At 49.7% G+C, this 19533-nt stretch overlaps 1 protein-coding gene across 8 annotated transcripts in view; it reads right to left on the bottom strand.

Moving 5' to 3' along the window:
- The window catches only part of rmc1 (regulator of MON1-CCZ1), a 47374-nt gene that overhangs the window by 3040 nt on the left and 24801 nt on the right, over positions 1-19533 (bottom strand). For 5 of the 8 annotated variants that reach the window (XM_085992220.1, XM_085992214.1, XM_085992218.1 and 2 more), the window contains 11 exons: positions 16524-16627; positions 15526-15615; positions 15336-15441; positions 12872-12983; positions 9259-9303; positions 8372-8425; positions 5361-5489; positions 4463-4569; positions 3114-3233; positions 1384-1464; positions 1187-1291 (listed from right to left, as the gene is read on the bottom strand). In XM_085992220.1, coding sequence (XP_085848346.1) covers positions 1187-1291; positions 1384-1464; positions 3114-3233; positions 4463-4569; positions 5361-5489; positions 8372-8425; positions 9259-9303; positions 12872-12983; positions 15336-15441; positions 15526-15615; positions 16524-16627 — 1053 coding nt within the window. Of the gene's footprint in view, positions 1-1128; positions 1292-1383; positions 1465-3113; positions 3234-4462; positions 4570-5360; positions 5490-8371; positions 8426-9258; positions 9304-12871; positions 12984-15335; positions 15442-15525; positions 15616-16523; positions 16628-19533 lie in introns of all 8 variants that reach the window. The other 3 variants (XR_015078948.1, XM_085992221.1, XM_085992215.1) reach the window with 2 other exon arrangements.

Below are 19533 nucleotides of genomic sequence, written 5' to 3'. Positions count from 1 at the left end.
AGGAGTAGGCCATTCGGCCCCTCGAGCCTGTTCTGCCATTTAATGAGATCATGGCTGATCATCCAAATTCAGTACCCTGTCCCTGCTTTCTCCCCATATCCCTTGATCCCTTTAGCCATAAGAAATATATCTAACTCCTTCTTGAATATATTTAATGAATTGGCCTCAACTGCCTTCTGTGGTAGAGAATTCCACAGGTTCACCACTCTCTGGGTGAAGAAATTCCTCCTCATCTCTGTCCTAAATGACTTACCCCTTATCCTTAGACTGTGACCCCTGGTTCTGGACTCCCTGACCATCGGGAACATCCTTCCTGCATCTAGTCTGTCTAGTCCTGTTAGAATTTTATAAGTTTTAATGAGATCCCCTCTCATTCTTCTAAACTCTAGCGAATATAAGCCTAATCGACCCAATTTCTCCTCATACGTCATTCCTGCCATCCCAGGTATCGGACTGGTGAATCTTCGCTGCACTCCCGCCATGGCAAGAACATCCTTCCTCAGATAAGGTGACCAAAACTGCACACAATACTCAAGGTGAGGTAGGTTTTAAGGAGCGACCTAAAGGAGGATAGAGAGGCGGAGAGGTTTAGTGAGGGAATGCCTGAGCTTAGGGCCTTGGCAGCTGAAGGCACAGCCGCCAATGGTGGAGCGATTAAAATCAGGGATGCTCAAGAGGCCAGAATTGGAGGAGCACAGAGATCTCGGGGGGTTGTGGGGCTGGAGAAGGTTACAGAGATGGGGGGGGGGGGGGGTGGGTAATGGGGGGGCAAGGTCTACATTACAACACTGACTACACTGCAAAAGTACTTCATTGGCTGTGAAGCACTTTAGGATATCCTGAGGTTGTGAAAGGCGCTATAGAAATGCAAGTCTTTCTTTCTTCGTCTTTTAACTTTAGTGGTTATCTCTGATCCTCGTGCAATTTGGGAAACTGGAGTCGAGGTCGAGGATCAGCCATGATCTCATTGAATGGCGGAGCGGGCTCGAGGGGCCGCGTGGCCTACTCCTGCTCATATTTCTTATGTAACTCTAACTTCCTAAGATGACGTGGATGTTCTTGCCTTCCCTTTACAGCCAAGATATTTTCAGGGATATTTTTATTACAAGATATAAAAGTATGGTTTACTCAAGTCAAAGGCCAGTTCAGCAGTCTGGTGAATTCTTCAAGAAGTCGGGTATCTCACCAGTGGTTTGGAGTCACTGAGCACATGGTACTGTAGAAACTGATGGAGCATGTAGAATAGGCTGTGCTGGACTAGGGTCTTTATGACCAATTCGTACAGGTAATGCTGGAATAAAATACAACGTTTTAAAGCAAGCAGACAAGAATCACAGTACACCAATCTCAATATTGTTAATTGAAGTGACGGGGACAGATTACCTGGACTGTGATCTGGTACTGATTGAGAGACCGGATGTATTCCATCAGTACTGCGCTAATGAACTTGTGGGGAAGGTCCTGCTAAAAGAAGAAGTTGTTGTAGAAAATCACATGGCAGAGACGCATCAGAACACAAGTATGGAATGAGACCATTCAGCCCATCAAGCCCGCTCCTAGCAGCCCAGGTAAAACCTGCAGTGTTGTGGACTCTAACTTAGTTAATGTGTTAAATACCTGCACGTAAAGTCTGATAAATACTATCCTAACCAGCAGCAACTCCAGGATCACAATAGAATCATAGAATAGTACAGCACAGAAGGACGGCATTCGGCCCATCCAGTCTGCACCGGCTCTTTCGAAGAGCAATCCAGTTAGTCCCACTCCCCCGCTCTTTCCCCATATCCCTGCAATTTTTTCTCCAAATATTTATCCAATTCCCCTTTGAAGGCTACTACTGAATCGGTTTCCACCGCCCTCAGGCAGTGCGTTCCAAATCCTGACCACTCGTTGCGTAAATAAGTTTTTCCTCCCGTCGCCTCTGGTTCTTTAGCCAATCACCTTAAATCTGTGCCCTCTGGCCGTCAACCCTTCAGCCAATGGAAAGAGTTTGTCTTTATTTACTCTATCTAAACCCTTCATAATTTTGAACACCTCTATCAAATCTTCTCTTAGCCTTCTCTGCTCCAAAGGAGAACAACCCCAGCTTCTCCAGTCTTTCCATGTAACCGTATTCCCTCATCCTTGGAACTATTCTAATAAATCTCTTCTGTACCCTAATTTAACTCTCACTTTTTAAAATATATTGGCCCGCAATGTGCGGTAATAATACCGGTGAGGCCATCAGCGATCACCGTTATTACAGGGTAAATCTGACAGCAACCTCTGGATTACATGCGCAGTTAAATGCAGAAATCCAGAACTTACTGTCAGTGATACCCCGCTCCTCCACACAGTGCGATATTGCAGTCCTCGCCGATAGACTCGGCATTGAAATGATTACAATGGCGTGAACTTGGGCTACTTGCCCACTAGTTCCACACTAAACACGCCATAAAAAGTTAGGGCTGGTGCATTCAGGAGCAAGTCCATTTTTAACGGCGTGATAATTGATAATTACTGCTGAACAACCTCTCTGGCCCTGAAAATTTTATTTTACAAGTGTGGAGTCTCATTCCTTCAGAAGTTAATTAGTGCTGGAGATTTTTAAAAAAAAATTAAAATAATTATTTTTTAAACTTTTTCTGTCTGTCTCTTTTAATTCCATCTGTATTTCCCAATCTTTATTCTGCTTTCTGTACAACACTTACCCTCAATCAACACCACTAAAAAAAAATTATCTGGTCATTATCACATTGCTGTTTGTGGGACCTTGCTGTGCACAAATTGGCTGCCGCGTCTCCCTACATTACAACAGTGACTACAATCCAAAAAGTATTTCACTGGCGGTAAGGCACTTTGAGACGTCCTAAGGGTGTGAAAGGCGCTATAGAAATGCAAGTCTTTCTTTGTGGTACTCCACCTCAATTTCGTCAACACCAATTAGATTGGTGTTGGGTATCAGAATCAAAGGTTTTCAGAGTTGGCCTCTCAGATTATCCCCAGTAATGTTACTTGTCTCTTTGGGATCAGTTTTACAACAATCCCATCGTAACAGAATGAGCTCTGTTCACTTTGCTTTTGTCAGTTTTTCCTTTTCCAAAATCAGGCGCATCTCGTTCGGCGCTGCTAACCTTTTTCTCGGTGAACACGGACAGGACATGTGTGTACATGTCGGACTGGTCAATGACAGCCTGTGTCCGCACCGGCCTCTTCTGAGTCGAGCTACTGCGACTTGCTCCAGACTCCATAGCCTACGTAGAAGGAAAAAGCCTCAATCACTGCATTGCAGGCTATTAAAACTCAGAACAATTACTTTCAAAACCGGCTGGAGGTAGAGAGAAAAGAAGAGTGTGCCTAAAAGGTAGACGTGGGACCTTATGCAAAGGTAAAAGATCCCATGGCTCTATTTTGAAGAAAAGCAGGGGAGTTCTCCCCGGTGTCCTGGCCAATATTTATCCCTCAATCAACATCACTAAAAAAAAAGTATCTGCTCATTATCACATTGCTGTTTGTGGGCTCTTGCTGTGCATAAATTGGCTGCCGCGTTTCCTACATTGTAATAGTCACTACACTCCAAAAAGTACTTCATTGGTCGCAAAGCTCTTTGGGACGTCCCCAGGTCATGAAAGGCGCCAAATAAATGCAAAGTCCTTTCTTTCCTTCGTTTAAAGAGATGTGGACAAACGTGTCTCAAAATATTTGAGTAATTCATCCATTTGGCAACCCTGTTATAAGAACATAAGAATTAGGAGCAGGAGTCGGCCATACAGCCCTTCGAGCCTGCTCCGCCATTCAATAAGATCATGGCTGATCATCGACCTCAACTCCACTTTCCCGCCCAATCCCCATATCCCTTGATTCCCCTAGAGTCCAAAAATCTATCGATCTCTGTCTTGAATATACTCAATGATTCAGCAACCACAGCCCTCTGGGGTAGAGAATTCCAAAGATTCACAACCCTCTGAGTGAAGACATTCCTCCTCATCTCGGTCTTAAATGGCCTTATCCTGAGACTGTGACCCTTAGTTCTAGCCAGGGGGAAACAACCTCTCAGCATCTGCCCTGTCAATCCCCCTCAGAATCTTATATGTTTCAATGAGATCACCTCTCATTCTTCTAAACTCCAGAGTATCGGCCCATTCTACACAATCTCTCATCATAGGACAGCCCGCTCATCCCAGGAATCAATCTAGTGAACCTTCGTTGCACCGCCTCCAAGGCAAGTATATCCTTCCTTAGATAAGGAGACCAAAACATGTGCACAGTACTCCAGGTGTGGTCTCACTAAGGCCCTGTACAATTGTAATAATGCTTTGAATTTTACAGAAGGGTTACCAGTCATAGAGGAATCGAAGAGCAGAGAGATTCTTGACTGCAGTTCTCGCTGTACATCTTCCAGCAATAAATTAAACTCCCTCCCACAGAACAGCATACATGACGAGAAGTGTTATGGACAGTGAATACTGCAGGCAGTCCTCACCAAGGTATAGTTTTGCTCAGCTTCTAGGTATTCTTTGTACACTTGATTGAGTTTATCAAATATGGTAGCAATCACAGGCAAACTACCGCGCTCTGCGGCACTCAGCACTGAAATAAAAAGATGTAACAGAATTACTGCAACAATATTTAGCAAGGTCCCATGCAACATGGCATTAGGAACAGGAGGAGGCCATTCAGCCCCTCGAGCCTATTCCGCCATTCTTAGATTATGGCTGATCTGTATCTTATCTCCATTTACCCGCCTTGGTTCCGTAACCCTTAATATCCTTGCCTCACAAAAATCTATCAATCTCAGTTTTGAAACCTTCAATTGGCCCCCCCAGCCTCAGCAGCTCTTTGGGGGCGAGAGTTCCAGATTTCCACTACCCCTAGTGTGAGGAAGTGCTTCCTGACATCACCCCTGAACGGCCTGGCTCTAATTTTAAGGTTATGCCCCCTTGTTCTGGACTCCCCCCACCAGAGGAAATAGTTTCTCTCTCTCTACCCGAACAACTCCTTTAATCATCTTAAACACCTCGATGAGATCGCCCCTTAATCGTCTATATTCAGGGGAATACAGGCCTAGTCTATGCAAGCTGCTTTCATAACTTAACCCTCTAAGCCCCTACATTTCCAATGAGTACTGGAACAAGGGTGGGTGTTACAAAGCTAGCAGTGATCCCTCAGCAGGCACGTCTGGTTTTACATTGTTGAACCCACGCTGCTCTCTGCACACACAAATGCAGTAAAGAGACTTGACCAGCGACGAAAGTAACCGGACCAAAATGCTAAAGGTTCGTATTAAAATGAGAAACTCTCTCCTTTATTATCTACATGTATTCCAAACTCAAAACAACGCGAACGGATACGATGCGTTCCAAGCGCGGTGCGGTACTCACTCTGACAGCACACCGACAAGGTGACCATCTTGCAGTCTTTCCTCTGCAGAAGGAAATCCATCAGCCGCCCCTTGTCTTGAAGCATGTGCACGATCGGCTGCAGCTTCATTTGCAGACACCACAAGTAACCTATCCAAGATTCACACGAGCCAGTCAATTAAAAAGCTACGGAAAGCTATAAATAAAGGCATACAGGTAACAAAAACCATTATAAATCACTAGCTCGGCCTCAGCTAGAGTATTGTGTGCAATTCTGGGCACCGCACTTTAGGAAGGGATGTCAAGGCCTTGGAGAGGAGATTTACTAGAATGGAACCAGGGATGAGCGACTTCAGTCACGTTGATAGACCGGAGAAGCTGGGATTGTTCTCCTTACAGCAGAGTAAATAAGGAGAAGCTGTTTCCAGTCGGTAACCAGAGGACACAGATTTAAGACAAGGACATAAGAAATAGGAGCAGGAATAGGCCCCTTGGCCCCTCGAGCCTGCTCCACCACACGGCCCCTCGAGCCCGCTCCGCCACACGGCCCCTCGAGCCTGCTCCGCCACACGGCCCCTCGAGCCCGCTCCGCCACACGGCCCCTCGAGCCCGCTCCCCCACCCGGCCCCTCGAGCCCGCTCCCCCACCCGGCCCCTCGAGCCTGCTCCCCCACCCGGCCCCTCGAGCCTGCTCCCCCACCCGGCCCCTCGAGCCTGCTCCGCCACACGGCCCCTCGAGCCCGCTCCCCCACCTGGCCCCTCGAGCCCGCTCCCCCACCCGGCCCCTCGAGCCCGCTCCGCCACACGGCCCCTCGAGCCTGCTCCCCCACCTGGCCCCTTGAGCCCGCTCCCCCACCTGGCCCCTCGAGCCCGCTCCCCCACCCGGCCCCTCGAGCCCGCTCCGCCACACGGCCCCTCGAGCCCGCTCCCCCACCTGGCCCCTCGAGCCCGCTCCGCCACACGGCCCCTCGAGCCTGCTCCCCCACCTGGCCCCTCGAGCCCGCTCCCCCACCCGGCCCCTCGAGCCCGCTCCGCCACACGGCCCCTCGAGCCTGCTCCCCCACCCGGCCCCTCGAGCCTGCTCCCCCACCCGGCCCCTCGAGCCTGCTCCCCCACCCGGCCCCTCGAGCCCGCTCCCCCACCCGGCCCCTCGAGCCCGCTCCGCCACCCGGCCCCTCGAGCCCGCTCCCCCACCCGGCCCCTCGAGCCCGCTCCGCCACACGGCCCCTCGAGCCCGCTCCGCCACACGGCCCCTCGAGCCCGCTCCGCCACACGGCCCCTCGAGCCCGCTCCGCCACACGGCCCCTCGAGCCCGCTCCGCCACACGGCCCCTCGAGCCCGCTCCGCCACACGGCCCCTCGAGCCCGCTCCGCCACACGGCCCCTCGAGCCCGCTCCGCCACACGGCCCCTCGAGCCCGCTCCGCCACACGGCCCCTCGAGCCCGCTCCGCCACACGGCCCCTCGAGCCCGCTCCGCCACACGGCCCCTCGAGCCCGCTCCGCCACACGGCCCCTCGAGCCCGCTCCGCCACACGGCCCCTCGAGCCCGCTCCCCCACCCGGCCCTTCGAGCCTGCTCCCCCACCAGGCCCCTCGAGCCTGCTCCCCCACCCGGCCCCTCGAGCCTGCTCCCCCACCCGGCCCCTCGAGCCTGCTCCGCCACCCGGCCCCTCGAGCCTGCTCCCCCACCCGGCCCTTCGAGCCTGCTCCCCCACCTGGCCCCTCGAGCCTGCTCCCCCACCCGGCCCCTCGAGCCTGCTCCCCCACCCGGCCCCTCGAGCCCGCTCCCCCACCCGGCCCCTCGAGCCCGCTCCGCCACCCGGCCCCTCGAGCCTGCTCCCCCACCCGGCCCCTCGAGCCTGCTCCCCCACCCGGCCCCTCGAGCCTGCTCCGCCACACGGCCCCTCGAGCCCGCTCCGCCACACGGCCCCTCGAGCCTGCTCCCACACCCGGCCCCTCGAGCCTGCTCCGCCACCCGGCCCCTCGAGCCTGCTCCGCCATTCAATAAGATCACGGCTGATCTTGGGCTCAAAGCCACTTCCCCGCCCGCTCCCCATAACCCTTCACTCCCTTAGCTTGCAAAAATCTGTCTATCTCCACTTTAAATATATTCAACGACCCAGCCTCCACGGCTCTCTGGGGCAGAGAATTCCACAGATTTACGACCCTCAGAGAAGAAATTCCTCCTCGTCTCAGTTCTAAAAGGGCGACCCTTTATTCTGAAACTGTGCCCCCGAGTTCTAGATTTCCCCACGAGGGGAAACATCCTCTCTGCATCTACCTTGTCGAGCTCCCTCGCTTTCTTATATGTTTCAATAAGATCACCTCTCATTCTTCTAAACTCCAATGAGTATAATTGGCAAAAGAATCAGGGGGAAAGAGATGAGGAGAATTATTTTTATGCAGCGACTTTAAATGATCTGGAATACGCTACTTGAAAAGGAGAGCGATGCAGGGCTATGGGGAAAGAGCAGGGGGGCGGGGGCAACGGTCCATCGTGCCTGTGCTGGCTCTTTGAAAGAGCTCTCCAATTTAGTCCCACTCCCCTGGCTCTTTCCCCACAGCCCTGCAAATTTCTTCGAGTATTTCTCCAATTCCCTTTTGAAAGTTACTACTGAATCTGCTTCCACCGCCCTTTCAGGCAGCGCATTCCGGATCACAACAACTCGCTGCATTAAAAAATATCTGATCTCCCCTCTGGTTCTTTTGCCAATTACTTTGTTGCCGGAAGACTTTCAAGATGGCAGCAGGCAGATGACTGAGGCAGGGAGCGGTGGGGGGAAAAAGAGAGAATGAGGGAGAAAGAAAGAATGAATAATCCTCAGCCCCAAATGTGCCACTGCACACTGCCCTCATAACATTTGGCCGCAAAAGAAACAGCTCACTGTCATTCTCCAAGATTCAAAACCTGCACAGGCTGGGTTAGTGAGAGATCATTGCAAGGCACTTTAATGACACTTTGCACAAAGAAATAAATCTATAAATGACTCAGGGTACAAATACTGCAAGAACTCCCCCTCCAGCATCCACTCACCTTCGCTCGCGTTAATTATAATATCAGGCTGAAACACACTCCACGAGGAAGAATCTAAAAGTTAAAGAAAACACGGATGCCATGGACAACGCTTCTACATCTTCACTGAATGTATTGGTACATGGTTTTAGAGTTGAGCCTCAGTAACGGTTTCCCTTCTCGTGTCTGCTGAAACTCTCTTTCACAGCCACCTCTCTATCCTCAGCAACCGTCTCTGTCTCCCACTTATCCCATGTGGATTCCAGCTTAAATTCCACCCTTCATGTTTCGGATCCACCCTTGATCACAGATATCGCCGCAATATTCAGCATTCCTCAAACCACTGCTCTCGCCGCTTCCCGAGATCCAGGCTCAGCGCCATGCACCGCCACATGCACGCTCTCAACCTCTCTCTTCAGCAGCACCGACTCACTATCTGGCCCACCGTTCCATTTCATCGTTCGCCTCATCCGCCACTTTAACAAAAAACTTCCTTTCGGGTGTCAAGGACCGCGAGCTTCAACGACTCCTAGTTACCAACGCCCTCCGTATCCTCCTTCCCCTTCACTTTCTTCTGACCCCAACCCTCCTTCCAATCACTCCTGCCCTTCACCCTATCACAGGCCTTTCCTTTTGTTCTCCCACCCCACCCCACCCCCCTTCTCCCTTTAAAAGCTGTTAACTCTCTAACTTCTGCCGGTTCTGATGAAAGGTCATTGACTTGAAACGTTAACTCGGTTTCTCTCTCCGCGGATACCGAGTGTTATGCAGCATTCTCCCTTCTGATTTCAGGTTTCCAGCATCCACAGTATTCTGTTTTTGTTTTAGAACTTATCCTGAAATTCCCAAGAAACTAATTTTAATCTCCATTATACACTGGCGTACAATTGATTCACTCTGAAGGATACAAAGTTCACACGGGACAGGGCTTTGTGTTGTCACAGCTGATGGACCTGGACACAGAATTTCAAGGCATTAATACAATATTACACAGAATTAAACTCTTGCTGAGATACAGTTTCTACATCAGGATTTAACTTAGGAGGGAAAAAAAAACAAGTATGAAATGAACACAGCAAACCTTCTAAATTATATGGGATTTTGATAGAGTAAATAAGGAGAAACTGTTTCCAGTGGCAGGAAGGTCGGTAACCAGCGAGCACAGAATTAATATAATTGGCAAAGGAACCAGAGGGAGAGAGGAGAATGTTTTTTTTGAAAAAACAGCGAGTTATTGGTTCCTGGGATGTGGGCATCGCTGGCAAGGCTGGCATTTATTGCCCATCCCTAATTGCCCTTGAGCAGCTGGTGGTGAGCTGCCTTCTTGAACCGCTGCAGTCCGTGTGGTGAAGGTGCTCCCACAGTGCTGTTAGGGAGGGAGTTCCAGGACTTTGGCCCAGCGACGATGAAGGATCGGCCAATATATTTCCAAGTCCGGATGGTGTGTGACTTGGAGGGGAACGTGGAGGTGGTGGTGTTCCCATGCGCCTGCTGCCCTTGTCCTTCTAGGTGGAAGAGGTCACGGGTTTGGGAGGTGCTGCCGAAGAAGCCTTGGCGAGTTGCTGCAGTGCATCTTGTAGATGGTACACACTGCAGCCACGGTACGCCAGTGGTGGAGGGAGTGAATGTTTAAGGTGGTGGATGGGGTGCCAATCAAGCGGGCTGCTTTGTCTTGGATGGTGTCGAGCTTCTTGAGTGTTGTTGGAGCTGCACTCATCCAGGCAAGTGGAGAGTATTCCATCACACTCCTGACTTGTGCCTTGTAGATGGTGGAAAGGCTTTGGGGAGTCAGGAGGTGAGACACTCACCGCAGAATACCCAGCCTCTGACCTGCTCTTGTTGCCACAGTATTTATGTGGTGGTTCAATTAAGCTTCTGGTCAATGGTGACCCCCCAGGATGTTGATGGTGGGGGATTCGGTGATGGTAATGCCATTGAATGTCAAGGGGCGGTGGTTAGATGATCGCTTGTTGGAGATAGTCATTGCCTGGCACTTGTGTGGCGCGAATGTTACCTGCCACTTAGCCCAAGCCTGAATGTCGTCCAGGTCTTGCTTGTATCTTCTAATAAACATGAATCACCAGCATAATAATGAAGGGATCGTTCCAATCATTGGGTATTTAATAGACACTGGTAGTCGGATAAACAGGGGTGGGTTATGTAGGCAGGGGGTGAGAAAGAGAGGCAGAGTTTTGGATGGGTTCCTCGCACGCTGTGGTTTTTCAACGCCACAACGTGCAACTTCTGTCCATGACAGGTTCCCTGCCCGTAAATCAGGCTGATGACAGACTTGGCTTCCAATTGGAAGCCGAGGTCTCCAGAGCAGACCACAGGACCAGGTAGATCCGATCCCCGACCTCGGTGGTCTTTGTATGGGGGGGGTGGAGGACTCCTGCTCCTCCTGGCCTACCAACAGTGCGGTAAAGGCACTTGCCTTCTCCCTGAAGCCGTCCACGCCTCACATCAGCTGCCAGGTTTCCCGAGAAACCCGACCACACAGTATAAAACCTGCAGAGGAGGTTAAATCAGAGGCTGCCAGCCTCATCAAAATATTTAAATTACCAACTAGCCTCCTGGGAGTGGGTTGGTTGCCCGCCCCTCGTCCCACCTCTGCTAAACCCAGAAGTGGGCGGGTTAACAAAGAAACATAGAAGATAGGAGCAGGAGTAGGCCATTCGAATCCTCATAAGAACATAAGAAGTAGGAGCAGGAGTAGGCCATACGGCCCCTCGGGCCTGCTCCGCCATTCAATAGGATCATGGCTGATCCAAATCTAGACTCACGTCCACTTCCCTGCCCTCTCCCCGTAACCCCTTATTCCCTTATCTGCTAGGAAACTGTCTATCTCCGTTTTAAATGTATTTAATGTTGCAGCTTCCACAGCTCTCTGGGGTAGCAAATTCCATAGATTTACTACCCTCTGAGTGAAGAAGTTTCTCCTCATCTCAGTTTTGAAAGGGCAGCCCCTTATTCTAAGATTATGCCCCCTAGTTCTAGTCTCACCCATCAGTGGAAACATCCTCCCCGCATCCACCCGATCAAGCCCCCTCACAATCTTATATGTTTCGATAAGATCGCCTCTCACTCTTCTGAATTCCAATGAGTAGAGGCCCAACCTACTCAACCTTTCCTCATAAGTCAACCCCCTCATCTCCGGAATCAACCGAGTGAACCTTCTCTGAACTGCCTCGAGAGCAAGTATATCTTTTCTTAAAAGATATACTTGCCTGTTTCACCATTTAATGAGATCATGGCTGATCATCCAAATTCAGTACCCTGTCCCTGCTTTCTCCCCATATCCCTTGAACCCTTTAGCCTCAAGAAATATATCCAACTCCTTCTTGAATATATTTAATGAATTGGCCTCAACTGTCTTCTGTGGCAGAGAATTCCACAGGTTCACCACTCTCTGGGTGAAGAAATTCCTCATCTCAGTCCTAAATGGTTTACCCCAGATTTTTAAAAATTTAACATCTAACCCAACCCCAACACACCTGTTTGTGGGTGTTAAAATTCACCCCATAGATTCCAAGAGCTAGATTAAAGGAGTCAGACGTCACTATCTGCGTACTGACGCCAATCGCAACTCAAATAACCGTCTGCAATCTATCTTTCATGTTATTTAGAGGATTTATGCAGGATTTTTTTTTTACCATTATCTCCTGACGGAATTAACAATTCTTAGGGCATGGTTCCAAACAACAACAACAACTTGGATGTATATAGCACCGTTATCGTAGTAAAACGTCCCAGGGCGCTTCACAGGAGTGTCATCAAACACAAAATTTGACACCGAGCCACATAAGGAGATATTAGGACAGGTGACCAAAAGCTTGGTCAAAGAGGTAGGTTTTAAGGAGCGTCTTAAAGGGAGAGAGAGCGAGGTAGAGAGGCGGAGAGGTATAGGGAGGGAATTCTAGAGCAGCCGAAGGCACGGCCACCAATGGTGGAGCGATTAAAATCAGGGATGGTCAAGAGGCCGGAATTGGAGGAGCAGAGATCACAAAGGGTTGTAAAGCCAGAGGAGGTCACAGATATAGGCAACAGCCGGTCTCTGTTACCTCACCTGAGTCACCATTCTTCATGCGTGAACTTAGAGTGAATGTTAGCAGGTTATTCAGTGCGGACTATTCGACCGCAGCGGGCATCACAGCTGATGCCAATTTTGCGCTTCACGTGTCGTGTGCACGGGTCACTGGAGTAATCGGAAGCTGGGATCCTGGATAGCTTTCCCCTCGGGGGGGCCGGGGGAGTGGGTGCTGAGGCTAGCTGTAATACCCCCATTGCTTCGCCAGCTCACCACAGATTGGGAATCAAACACGGGATTATCTGATCTGTACAACACAACGCCATTCCGGCTGGCGCCTTAACCCAACAGCTCAGTCGTTGGGTGGGGGGGGGGGGGGGGGGGGGGCTGAGGAAGAAGATTCTTTTTAAAATGATAGAAAACAGTGTTAATCAAGCCATCAGCAAATTATGCGGAATTTCACTTGCGCTCAAGATACTTCTGAACTTACACACCTGCCCGAGGAATCTTGCACGGGTGAATGGACAAAGCTGGAAGCACTTGATGATGAATCGTGACAGTTCCATCAAATTCTGCTCGCAGTTTTATGTCAAAAATCAGAGATGTCTGTGAATAAAAAAGTACAAACTGCAAGGTCACGTTCCAGGGTGGACAGTTCTTCCCGCTCCTCCTCCTCCAGTGACTCCAGTCAAGAGAATAACTGCAATGCCAGAAGCCTCGTAACAGATCAGAACATACAATTAAATCACTTTCAAACCCTTTAAGATCAAAAAATCCATAAGCTACTGCAAGCCATCCCAACTTGGACATTTATCGGCCGTTCCTTCATCGTCGCTGGGTCAAAATCCTGGAACTCCCTCCCTAACAGCACTGTGGGAGCACCTTCACCACACGGACTGCAGCGGTTCAAGAAGGCGGCTCACCACCACCTTCTCAAGGGCAACTAGAGATGGGCAATAAATGCTGGGCCTTGCCAGCGACGCCCACATCCCAGGAATGAATTAAAAAAAAAAAGAATTTGTCCAAAAGCTCTATAGAGCTTTACACGAGAGAAATTGAGAATTCCTTCAAATAGCGTTTCAAATGGTGGCTTAGGACTTACACCAGCCAAGTGGACGGGAGCAGGAAGTGAGACAAGTGGCGAGGTTGGAAACCGCGTTGACTAAGCCGTGGCTCAGTGGGCAGCACCCTCGCCTCGGAGTCAGAAGGTTGTGGGTTCAACTTCTACTCCAGAGACTTGAACACAAAAATCTAGGCTGACTCTCGCAGTGCAGTATTGAGACATTAAACCGAGGCCCCGTCTGCTCTCTCAGATGGATGTAAAAGATCCCATGGAACTATTTTGAAGAAGAGCAGGGGAGTTATTGTAAAGGCAGCGATAAGTGGGCGGGAGGAGCAGAAGTTTTATTTCCAACTTCTGAGCACAAACAGGGCAGTAAGGAGACGGGAAAGGTGTTCGTAACCTCTACTTGTCAAAATATAGTCCGTAACATCAAAGAAATTGGTGCACGGGATTGATACAGAAGGTGGAAGGAAGAAAGGAGTGAGAGAGAGAAAAAAAGAGAGAAAGGAGAAGGAAAAAAAAGGAGAGATCATAGAATGGTTACAGCATGGAAAGCCATTCGGCCCGTCGAGCCTGTGCCGGCTCTCTGCAAGAGCACTTCAGCTAGTCCCACTCTCCCGCCCTTTCCCCGTAGCCCTGCAAATTTCTTTCCTTCAGATACTTCTCCAACTCGCTGTTGAAAGCCGTGATTGAATCTGCCTCCACCACCCTGTCAGGCAGCGCATTCCAGATCCTAACCACTCACTGAGTAAAAAAGTTTTTTCTTATGTCGCCTTTGGTTCTTCTGCCAATCACCTTAAATCTGTGTCCTCTGGTTCTCGGCCCTTCCACCAATGGGAACAGTTTCTCTCTATCTACTCTGTCCAGACCCCTCATGATTTTGAACACCTCTATCAAATCTCCCCTCAATCTTCTCTGCTCCAAGGAGAACAACCCCAGCTTCTCCAGTCTATCCGTGTAACTGAAGTCCCTCATTCCTGGAATCATAAATCTTTTCTGCACCCTCTCTAAGGTCTGCACATCCTTCCTAAAGTGCGGTGCCCAGGATTGGACACAATACAGGAAACTCTCAATTTACCGGCACCTAAATAACCGGAAATCTCTCTTAACCGGCAAAATTCAGGAGTAGGTTCAGGTAAGTTTTACTTCATATTAGTGGCCGTGTAACCGGGGTTCCTGGATCTGTGGCCGTGTAACCGGGGTTCCTGGATCTGTGGCCGTGTAACCGGGGTTCCTGGATCTGTGGCCGTGTAACCGGGGGTTCCTGCACCTGTTGCCATGCAACAGGGACGCCTGGATCTGTGGCTGTGTACGGGGCTCTCGTACCTTAGTAAGTATACCTCTCTGTAATCCGGACTTTTTGATCAACCGGCACCACGCCGGTCCCGTCGGTGCCGGATAAAAAAAGAGTTTCTTGTACCCCAGCTGAGGCCGGACCAGTGTTTTATGCAGGTTCATCATAATTTCTACGTTTTTGTACTCTATACCTCTAATTATGAAGCCTAGGATCCCGTAAGCTTTTTAAACCACTTTCTCAACCTGCCCTGCCACCTTCAATGATTTGTGCACATATACCCCCAGGTCTCTCTGTTCGTGCACCCCCTTTAGGGTTGTACCCTTTAGTTTATATTTCCTCTCCTCATTCTTTCTACCAAAATGTATCACTTTGCATATTTCTGCGTTAAATCTCATCTGCCACGTGTCCGCCTGTCTATGTTTAGATGTGAGATGTAGTGAAGGAAAGGAAGATAGGAAGAGAGAAAGAGCTTGCAGCAGAACTTTAACAATTACATTCACTAAATTTAAAGTGAAAGTCGAGGCCGTTTGTAATTTTTACCCTTCCAAGATAATCACCGAATAGCAAGTAGGAAAGAGGCGGAGTGTAGACTCCTTACCTGAGAACTCTGGTGATGCACCACAACCAAGTTATCAACAACGTTCAAAGCAAATTTCCCCGTAGTATTTAGTTTCAATACATGTATTTTCTTACACTGTCCTTCCCTGCAATTGAAATGCAAGATACATTCAGGAAATCATCCCAAATTACAGTGCAGACTAAAGGTGAGCCCAATCAGCAAGTCTTACCTGGGTAAATGGTACAAGATTACTTCAGCCCCAGGATTATTGGGAGTTCTTGGTTGGTGCTTCAGATAAAGGACGTAAAGTTGGCCGTATCTTGCAAAAAAGACAGATTAAAAAATTACCACTGCATTCTTAAAATTAACCCTGCCATTAGGATCTATTGCAGGAAACAGAGCAAGTGTCAATAACTGACAGTGCGAGGGGCTGGTTAGCATTCTTACACGTACAGAAGGCGCGGTAACTGAAGAGTCAGACTCATGCACAGATGAAGGTCCTTATAAAATCAACAACAACAACAACTTTGATTTCTATAGTGCCTTTAAGGTAGTAAAAAGTCCCAAGGTGCTTCACAGAAGCGATTATCAAAATAAAAATTTGACACCGAGCCACTAGGGCAGACGACCAAAAGCTTGGTGAAAGAGGTCGGTTTTAAGGAACATCTTAAAGGAGGAGAGAGAGGCGGAGAGGTTTAGGGAGGGAATTCCAGAGCTTGGGGCCCAGGCAGCTGAAGGCACGGCCACCAATGATTGAGCGATCGAAATCTGGGATGCTCAAGAGGCCAGAATTAGAGGAGCGCAGATATCTCAGAGGGTTGCGGGCAATGCTCCCTCTAAATATTACCGTGGGCGCGTGGCCTGTTTATTTAAATGCGTGGTACCTTTAAATTTGCAGCGCAGCCGCGCATACACTGTACCTTGAACGGGACAGCCCGTGAGCAGCCTGTGCGGCACCTTCACAGACTGCTGTGCGGCCACACACCAGCTTACAGAGAACATTGGTTGTGGGGCTGGAGGAGGTTACAGAGATAGGGAGGAGTGGCCGTCGAGTGATTTGAAAACAAGGATGAGAATTTTTAAATCATATTTTTTTAATTTTTAAATTCATACTATGGAGCAGCACGGTCTCGGGGAGGTAGCATTGTTACAGACGTTCTCGAAGCGTGAAAGGTAGACACCAATCTGCAATCTGGTCTTTAAGAAGGACAGAAGCCTTTTACTTACATAGTAGCCATTATAATATCCCTGTCAGAGAGACTCAGGCTGCCAGATTTGGGAGATGCAGGCAGTTCGATTTCAAACTTTGGCATTTTGGACATTGTTCCACTCTGGAAAGTAAAATCAAATTGCTTTTAAGTCTCAATACACATCAAAACATTTGTGCCACATCAGCTTATCGCGACATATGGGGGGCTGGCTGTAAGCACAAGAAATAGGAGTGGGGGTAGGCGGGAATTAAAATTTAAAAGGCGGCCCGTTGCGGTACAGACATTTACCTGCTTAGAAAATGGACCAGGTTTCTATCTCCAACAATCTTTGAACGCACAGAGGCTGGTGAATCTCTGGAATTCTCTGCCCCCGAGGATTGTGAATCTCTGGAATTCTCTGCCCCAGAGGGTTGTGAATCTCTGGAATTCTCTGCCCCCGAGGATTGTGAATCTCTGGAATTCTCTGCCCCCGAGGATTGTGAATCTCTGGAATTCTCTGCCCCAGAGGGTTGTGAATCTCTGGAATTCTCTGCCCCCGAGGATTGTGAATCTCTGGAATTCTCTGCCCCCAAGGATTGTGAATCTCTGGAATTCTCTGCCCCCGAGGGTTGTGAATCTCTGGAATTCTCTGCCCCCGAGGATTGTGAATCTCTGGAATTCTCTGCCCCAGAGGGTTGTGAATCTCTGGAATTCTCTGCCCCCGAGGATTGTGAATCTCTGGAATTCTCTGCCCCAGAGGGTTGTGAATCTCTGGAATTCTCTGCCCCAGAGGGTTGTGAATCTCTGGAATTCTCTGCCCCAGAGGGTTGTGAATCTCTGGAATTCTCTGCCCCCGAGGGTTGTGAATCTCTGGAATTCTCCTCCCCCGAGGGTTGTGAATCTCTGGAATTCTCTGCCCCAGAGGGTTGTGAATCTCTGGAATTCTCTGCCCCCGAGGGTTGTGAATCTCTGGAATTCTCTGCCCCAGAGGGTTGTGAATCTCTGGAATTCTCTGCCCCAGAGGGTTGTGAATCTCTGGAATTCTCTGCCCCAGAGGATTGGGAATCTCTGGAATTCTCTGCCCCAGAGGATTGTGAATCTCTGGAATTCTCTGCCCGAGAGGGTTGTGAATCTCTGGAATTCTCTGCCCCAGAGGATTGGGAATCTCTGGAATTCTCTGCCCCAGAGGGTTGTGAATCTCTGGAATTCTCTGCCCCCGAGGATTGTGAATCTCTGGAATTCTCTGCCCGAGAGGATTGTGAATCTCTGGAATTCTCTGCCCCCGAGGATTGTGAATCTCTGGAATTCTCCTCCCCCGAGGGTTGTGAATCTCTGGAATTCTCTGCCCCCGAGGGTTGTGAATCTCTGGAATTCTCTGCCCCAGAGGGTTGTGAATCTCTGGAATTCTCTGCCCCCGAGGATTGTGAATCTCTGGAATTCTCTGCCCCCGAGGATTGTGAATCTCTGGAATTCTCTGCCCCAGAGGGTTGTGAATCTCTGGAATTCTCTGCCCCCGAGGATTGTGAATCTCTGGAATTCTCTGCCCCCAAGGATTGTGAATCTCTGGAATTCTCTGCCCCCGAGGGTTGTGAATCTCTGGAATTCTCTGCCCCCGAGGATTGTGAATCTCTGGAATTCTCTGCCCCAGAGGGTTGTGAATCTCTGGAATTCTCTGCCCCCGAGGATTGTGAATCTCTGGAATTCTCTGCCCCAGAGGGTTGTGAATCTCTGGAATTCTCTGCCCCAGAGGGTTGTGAATCTCTGGAATTCTCTGCCCCAGAGGGTTGTGAATCTCTGGAATTCTCTGCCCCCGAGGGTTGTGAATCTCTGGAATTCTCCTCCCCCGAGGGTTGTGAATCTCTGGAATTCTCTGCCCCAGAGGGTTGTGAATCTCTGGAATTCTCTGCCCCCGAGGGTTGTGAATCTCTGGAATTCTCTGCCCCAGAGGGTTGTGAATCTCTGGAATTCTCTGCCCCAGAGGGTTGTGAATCTCTGGAATTCTCTGCCCCAGAGGATTGGGAATCTCTGGAATTCTCTGCCCCAGAGGATTGTGAATCTCTGGAATTCTCTGCCCGAGAGGGTTGTGAATCTCTGGAATTCTCTGCCCCAGAGGATTGGGAATCTCTGGAATTCTCTGCCCCAGAGGGTTGTGAATCTCTGGAATTCTCTGCCCCCGAGGATTGTGAATCTCTGGAATTCTCTGCCCGAGAGGATTGTGAATCTCTGGAATTCTCTGCCCCCGAGGATTGTGAATCTCTGGAATTCTCCTCCCCCGAGGGTTGTGAATCTCTGGAATTCTCTGCCCCCGAGGGTTGTGAATCTCTGGAATTCTCTGCCCCAGAGGGTTGTGAATCTCTGGAATTCTCTGCCCCCGAGGATTGTGAATCTCTGGAATTCTCTGCCCGAGAGGATTGTGAATCTCTGGAATTCTCTGCCCCCGAGGATTGTGAATCTCTGGAATTCTCCTCCCCCGAGGGTTGTGAATCTCTGGAATTCTCTGCCCCCGAGGGTTGTGAATCTCTGGAATTCTCTGCCCCAGAGGGTTGTGAATCTCTGGAATTCTCTGCCCCCGAGGATTGTGAATCTCTGGAATTCTCCGCCCGAGGATTGTGAATCTCTGGAATTCTCTGCCCCCGAGGATTGTGAATCTCTGGAATTCTCTGCCCCCGAGGATTGTGAATCTCTGGAATTCTCTGCCCCCGAGGATTGTGAATCTCTGGAATTCTCTGCCAGGATGTTCTTGCCATGGAAGGAGTGCAGCGAGGATTCACCAGACTGATACCTGGGATGGCAGGAATGACGTATGAGGAGAGATTGGGTCAATTGGGCTTATACTCACTGGAGTTTAGAAGAATGAGAGGGGATCTCATTGAAACTTATAAAATTCTAACAGGTCTGGACAGACTAGATGCAGGAAGGATGTTCCCGATGGTCGGGGAGTCCAGAACCAGGGGTCACAGTCTAAGGATAAGGGGTAAGCCATTTAGGACTGAAATGAGGAGGAATTTCTTCACCCAGAGAGTGGTGAACCTGTGGAATTCTCTACC

Source organism: Somniosus microcephalus, chromosome 7 (genome assembly GCF_052327205.1).
Source record: "Somniosus microcephalus isolate GS21.2 chromosome 7, FLI_Smic_1.0, whole genome shotgun sequence".
Lineage (NCBI taxonomy): Eukaryota > Metazoa > Chordata > Chondrichthyes > Squaliformes > Somniosidae > Somniosus > Somniosus microcephalus.
This window is presented reverse-complemented; position numbering and strand designations above follow the sequence as displayed.